The 6,000-nt window shown below is 47.5% G+C and overlaps 1 protein-coding gene across 1 annotated transcript; it reads right to left on the reverse strand.

The window, feature by feature from the left end:
• Positions 1–2,171: 2,171 nt before the first annotated feature.
• LOC124673656 (SKP1-like protein 4) lies at positions 2,172–4,102 on the reverse strand. Its single transcript, XM_047209693.1, has 3 exons — positions 3,837–4,102; positions 2,438–2,759; positions 2,172–2,345 (listed from the first exon to the last, which is right to left on the reverse strand). Exons 1-3 carry the CDS (start codon positions 4,100–4,102, stop codon positions 2,172–2,174), a joined length of 762 nt encoding a protein of 253 aa, XP_047065649.1.
• Positions 4,103–6,000: the final 1,898 nt, after the last annotated feature.

Genomic DNA, 6,000 nt, shown 5'->3' on the forward strand with positions numbered 1-6,000 from the left:
ACGAGGTACATTCTTCCTGAACGGCATCTGAGAAGAGCCCGCTGATGGATGCATGACCGGTGAGACAATGACGGATTTTTTCAGTTTCTTTTTTCCTCTTCCAATTCCCTATCCCACGACGAATTACCTGGGTCTCCCCAGACAGGGGCGGAGCTGGAGCTCAAGTCACCCTGATGCACCACTTTAACATGACACAAAACATACAAAAAACAGTCTACTGTATAAAGTGTGTACAATATTTTTAACATATATTACATGACATCATAAACAACAATGTATAAATCTCCACCAAGCTGGCTGAACTAAGACCAAATTATTAGGAAAATATGTCTTCCATTTCCAAATCCTAAAATATACATCATCAAAAATGGTACTACCCCTGTCAATTAAAGAAGGGGATATCTCAACTTTATTTAAATTTGGATATATCTGAAAGATTGCTGCACTAGCTAATTGAACCAAAAGTTCGAACTGACGGAAAGAGACTTGGATGTGTATTTATATTCAACGCTCCTCCTCACATCTAGGCTATTTTATTCCTTAGCGTGGGTTCGATGCAGGCCGTATAATCTTTTTTTTCTTTTGTTTGTAAAACTACGTGAGCAGGGTCTTGAACTTGAGACCTCTTGGCTCTGATACCATGCAAGATTGCTGCACTAGCCAATTGAACCAAAAGTCCGAACTGATGAAAAGAGACTAGATAGTGTATTTATATTCAACAATATCTATATCCATTTAGTATCTAGATATATTCAAATTTATCCAAAATTGGGACCAGATTATAATTCGATGAAAGCCTTGAAATACTCAACCAGATTATAATTTTCTCTTGCCCGAATCATACCGAATCTCATCTATTCAATTGATATCTTTGGGAATATCCTGTTAATTTTTTTAGAATATAAATCATTTGGGAATAAACATGTACATACTATACCTGTGTTTAATTAAGAAAAAAACACGTGAGATGTGAAAATTTTCCCAAGCGAACGAAGTGTATGAATTACATATATGTATGGCCTGCAGAACCCTAGCCACGATTTTCATGAGATGCCATTTGCTAGTAATTTTCTTTAAAAATTTGATTTTTTTTAAAGGAAAAATACCAATGAGAGGAGTCAAAAGTGTAGAACTGAAGTCAACTGTGGATTGATCCATAGAGCAAACGCCCATGCACAAATGAGAGGGCCAAGAGGGTGAGGTATGGAGGCCCTGGCGCTAGGGCCAAGGCGCCTGTGTTAGCACGTCGCCAGAGACGCGGTTTGCATAACCGCCTGATCGGAGGCTCGGAGTAACGCAGCTGCTGCTAGCACCTCACGCGGCTTCAGAAAATCTGGTTCGACCGATTGAGTGCGTGCGGCCGTGCGGCTTCACACCCTGATGCACTACTTGTCTCCAACCCTGATGCACCGGCCAGTTTTAGATAGCAAGTAGCTCTAAGAAAAAAATCTGACCCGTATGCCTGTGCATCAGGATCCATTCATTCAGCTCCGCCCCTGTCCCCAGAGAAGAGATCGGAGGGAGTTTGCAGTCTAAACTCCCAATCCACCTCCCGCCTAAATTCCCATGCCCCCTAATCAAACAGTGGATTTCTAGTCCCACACCCCCTCAACTCCCATTCCCTACGTCCAATTCCCTCCAACCAAACACGCTGTCAGGGATAGAAGAAGATGGTACAGCCTACCCGACCTGCTCGGTTTATCAAGGTAAGGTAAACACGGGCAAGCAACCTAGTAGAACAATGTCTAAGCACCAGGCCGACAACACATGTCAGATATAGAAAATCATCAACGAACGCCAGAGTGAAGACGAGCATGGCAAAGCATTGTTTTCATCGATCTTGAAACCCTCCGATTTGGAAGTGTTAAAATTATTAGCTTCGACCTGGAATAACGGTGCAGCAATTTCAGGGATTAGGGCTTAGGAGGATCGATGGAGAAGGATAGATAGACATCCAAGTCAGCAAGTTTCATTGACATTACGACATAAACGATCGTAATCAAAAGATACTGTATCCTCCATGAAGAATTTATGAAAATATTAGAACTTCTTGAAAATAAGTTTCGTTCAAAAGCAGTTCAAAACCCTACGTGGGATCCTTCGATGCCGTATACTCTACTTGTTACAAGTCGAGCCGATAATCTGGATGCACTACGAATTGGAGGAAGCGACTACTCGAAGGCCCACGAGTTCTCTCTGCGGACCTCCTCCTCCTCCTCCGGGGTGTAGTCGTTGACGATGTTGAAGTGCTTGCGGGTCTCCTCCGTGGTCTTGCCCCTCATCTGGTCCGCCACCGCCTTGCAGGTCAGGTCGAGCAAGCTATTGATGTTAAGGTAGTTGGCGGCCTGCAGGCATTATCGGGATTTCGGTCAGTTTCCAGATCGATCTGAAGACCTAACTAACTAAATCGTTGGATCAAGATGGAAGGGGGACTTACGGTGATGAGGTCGAACAGCGTGTCCTGGTCGACCTGGACGAACGCGTCGTCGAAGCGCTTGAGCGGGTCGTCGGCGTTGGGGATCTGGAAGTCGTCATGGGGCTCGGAGAAGTGCTTGTTGACGTACTCGAGGATGCGGGAGAGGATGCGGCCGGTGACGTTGGGGATCGGGACCTGGCCGTTGGTGGCGCAGTCCTCGTCCAGACAGCCCTTGATCATCCCCGAAGCCTTGCCGATCGCCTCGTCCGCCACCTCGAACTTCTCCCCGTCGGAGCTGACGAGAAGAACCATCTTGATCTCTTGCCTTTTACTAAGGCTGACTCTTTTTCGATCTCGTCGGCTAGGGTTTTACGATCGACTTTTTCTCGTTTGGATGCGATGCTATGAGACGGAGGGGCGGCCGCTATTTATAGGTGCCCAGATAGGGGAGACGACGGAACGAGGGACCTTCTGAAGTCAGAGGCCAAAACCGACTTCAACCAGGACGTTCTGCTAGCTGTTGGGCTTGTTGTTGTTGGACTTGGACTACAACACTAATTTCTAATCAATTGATTATATCTGGATGCAGCAAACGACACAGCAATGCAGAGTCTCGTACGGATTGAAAATTAATCGTACTTGCCTAACTCTGTAGATTCTTGATAATCCAAATCATTGTGTGTAGAAGCACCATCAATAGTATCATAGATTCATAGTTAACGAAACGATTTTTGCAAACTCTTGAATTTGAAGCAGCACGTTGTTTGGGAATTGAGACTTCGGGTGATGAAGCTTGGTGGGTGAGTCCTCACCGGCTTATTAGAGGAGTCAGAGCTCCACCGGCGCGCACCATATAGTCGTCGGCAGGGGCGCCGGCGGCCGTATGGGGGTTGCCGGCAGAGCATTCTCTATTTGGGGATGCTGCTCCCACACCGAGAGCTCCATACGCCAGCCCCGATAGAATTTGATTATTGAAATGACATTTAAAACCAAAATTTATACGAAATTTATATAAAAGTAACTCGAATTTAATCTAAATAAAACTTAAACTCAACCCTAATCTATTGGCCATCGGTTGGGGCGCGCGACGGGCCTGTCTCGTTGTCGTTCTTCGTATTTGCCGCCTGCGTCCGTGCTCGCCTCTCGTCCCTTGCTTCGCGCATCTGGCGGTGGAGCATGGCGGTCGGCGACGTTGTCCCCGCGCTGCCAGCCTTTGCCGAGAAGCCTCGTTCTCGGCGCACCTCGCTTGCTCGCCGGCGAACGCCTCGTAGTGGCGATGAGCTTCTATCGCTCCGCCTCCATGAGGAGGCGTCCTGCCTCCTCCGTGGCCGCTCGCTGGCGCGAGATCTCGAGGGCTTGCTCGAGGTTCGCATCGTTGACGAACTCCCGCTGCTCCTCCTTCAACCTCCGGAAGTGCTACGCGTTCAACGACGCCAGGATCGCCGCCTGCTCCGGGTCGGTGGGGGCCTGCTGCTGCTCGCCCCACTGCGTTGCCGCCTCAGCTTCCGCGTCTGCGACGTAGGCCTCGTGCCACACCGCGAACCATGGGTCCACAGTGTCGTCGGAGCTGTAGTCCGCGTCGGGCTGCGACTCCTGCTCCAACTGCGGTGGTGGTGGAGGCGTCGCAGGCAGCGCGCGGCCATTGAGGCCAAGCATGGAGCACGTCATCTTAAGACGGTGCGACATTTCTGAGGTGGAGAGGAGAGACTGGCGCGGTTGCGGTGGTGGAGATGAGAGGATAGCACCGCGGCGATGGACAGCGTACGTACTAAATAGTGGTGCCAACTACCCGCATTTACGGCGGCGTAGGCGACTGGTCGCCGCGTGGCCAGTCGCTGCCCTCGTCGCCACCTCGGTTTCCGCGCAGGAGACCATTAAATACCGATGATCAACCTTCCCGCGCCGCGGCTGATGCGAACCGTCGCGTCCTCTCGCTGACAAGGCGCCCGCACCCGCGAAAACCGATTCGCGCCCTACGCGAAGGGGCCGGCACGGCGATGCCGTCAATTCTACTGGGCTCGAAAACTAGCCGGTGCCTTTTGGGGCGCACCGGTGCGAGCCCAAAAACCACGCCGGCCCCAAAAACGCTATCGGGTCCGCTATTGGGGCCGCCGGTGGAGATGCTCTCATGTTAAAGCATTGTCCAATCAAAAACTAATGAAGTCCCTCATGAATTAACTAAATAGTGTTTTCCTAATAATTATTTTTATAACTGGGTCGATGAGCTCCTAGCTTTATTTGTAACAAACTTTTAAACAATAGAACTATTGTTGTCAATTCATAAATTCCTTGTTGTTTCCACACAAAAAACCTAAGAGCATCTCCACCGGGGCTCCCAATAGAGCTACCAATAGCTCTATTGGGAGTCTAGTGAGAGAAAGCGTCTGCACCGGCGCTCCCCAAAAATGTCGGCATGTTTTGGAGCCCCATAAAAGTGTCGGCACTCCCGAAAGGATCCCTTCACAAAGGGAGCCGATTGGGAGCGCCGGCGTCCAATTTCTGCTAAAAATTTGCATGTGCCCTACCAATATGTGATACAGCCCACTAAAGATTCTCCTCTCTCCTACTTTTTTGTCCCCACTTGCATGTGCATGCATAGTGCCGATGCCGCTATTGGGTTAATTGGTGGGAAACGCAGCCACCAAATACTAAATGCATGCAGCCGGCGCTCTCCATATCCTGCTGCCGACGTGCATGCCGGCGCTTTTTAGGGAAGACCGTGGAGATGCTCTAAGATGAGACAAAACAAACAATGTTCCTAATTTCTAGTTGATTTCACAATACGATCAAGTGCAAGCACATGGTGCACGAAGCATCATTCACTTGCGGCACGTGGTAGCATTGTTCACGACAAATTCACTGCAATCTATATATCTTATAAAATAAACTTAACACGCAAGCTATCCATATAACATGTTTTTAGCCACGCAATTGTTCATATCATTCGACTAACATTTAGTACTGTCTTGTATGTCTATGGATGCATATTATCCTATCTATCTATTTTTAGAAACATGGTATAGATGCAGACGCTCACAAATAAGAACATATATTCAATGCTATGAACACAAACACACACATCCTACTATATAAGCACCTTCGAGAGACCCAGTCCGAGAGAGTCAGCCATCCAACTTTTTGATGTCATTACTTGTTAGGCATCCTATAGAGAGATCACATCATTCTGCTATGCAATTACACAATTAAATCATGTGCAGCTGGAATACCATAATTAGTTTCACCCAATCACACAAATTTTCTTCCAATTATTTACAGTGATGAAAATCCTTTAACTGCTATTTGAGATAGTGATCTCTTCTGTATGTAACAACTCAAGACATTTTAGAATATTATGCCGCAACGTGTATGAAATCTTCATGCAAGTCATCTAGATCATCTGCTTGTCCGGCCCGTTGATTTCATCGTATCTACATCATCCGATATATTCCTTGAACCTTACCGATATTTAATTGTCAAATACAAAGACATTTCATGCCGACTAAATGTAGCCTCCCAACTGCTATGACCAACTGAATCTTCATATTCCTACAAAAATTTCACGTTTCATGTGTCTTGTATCCTTT

This window comes from Lolium rigidum, chromosome 7 (genome assembly GCF_022539505.1).
Source record: "Lolium rigidum isolate FL_2022 chromosome 7, APGP_CSIRO_Lrig_0.1, whole genome shotgun sequence".
Taxonomy (NCBI): domain Eukaryota; kingdom Viridiplantae; phylum Streptophyta; class Magnoliopsida; order Poales; family Poaceae; genus Lolium; species Lolium rigidum.

What these genes read in the sequence shown, in the direction of transcription:
- LOC124673656 (XM_047209693.1), bottom strand. Translation starts at nt 4,102, where the DNA reads ATGTCGCACCGTCTTAAGATGACGTGCTCCATGCTTGGCCTCAATGGC. An exon ending in ATCCTGGCGTCGTTGAACGC is followed by an intron (nt 2,760 to 3,836) that starts GTAGCACTTCCG and finishes AGATCGAAAAAG; the next exon opens with AGTCAGCCTTAGTAAAAGGC. An exon ending in CGCTGTTCGACCTCATCACC is followed by an intron (nt 2,346 to 2,437) that starts GTAAGTCCCCCT and finishes TAATGCCTGCAG; the next exon opens with GCCGCCAACTACCTTAACAT.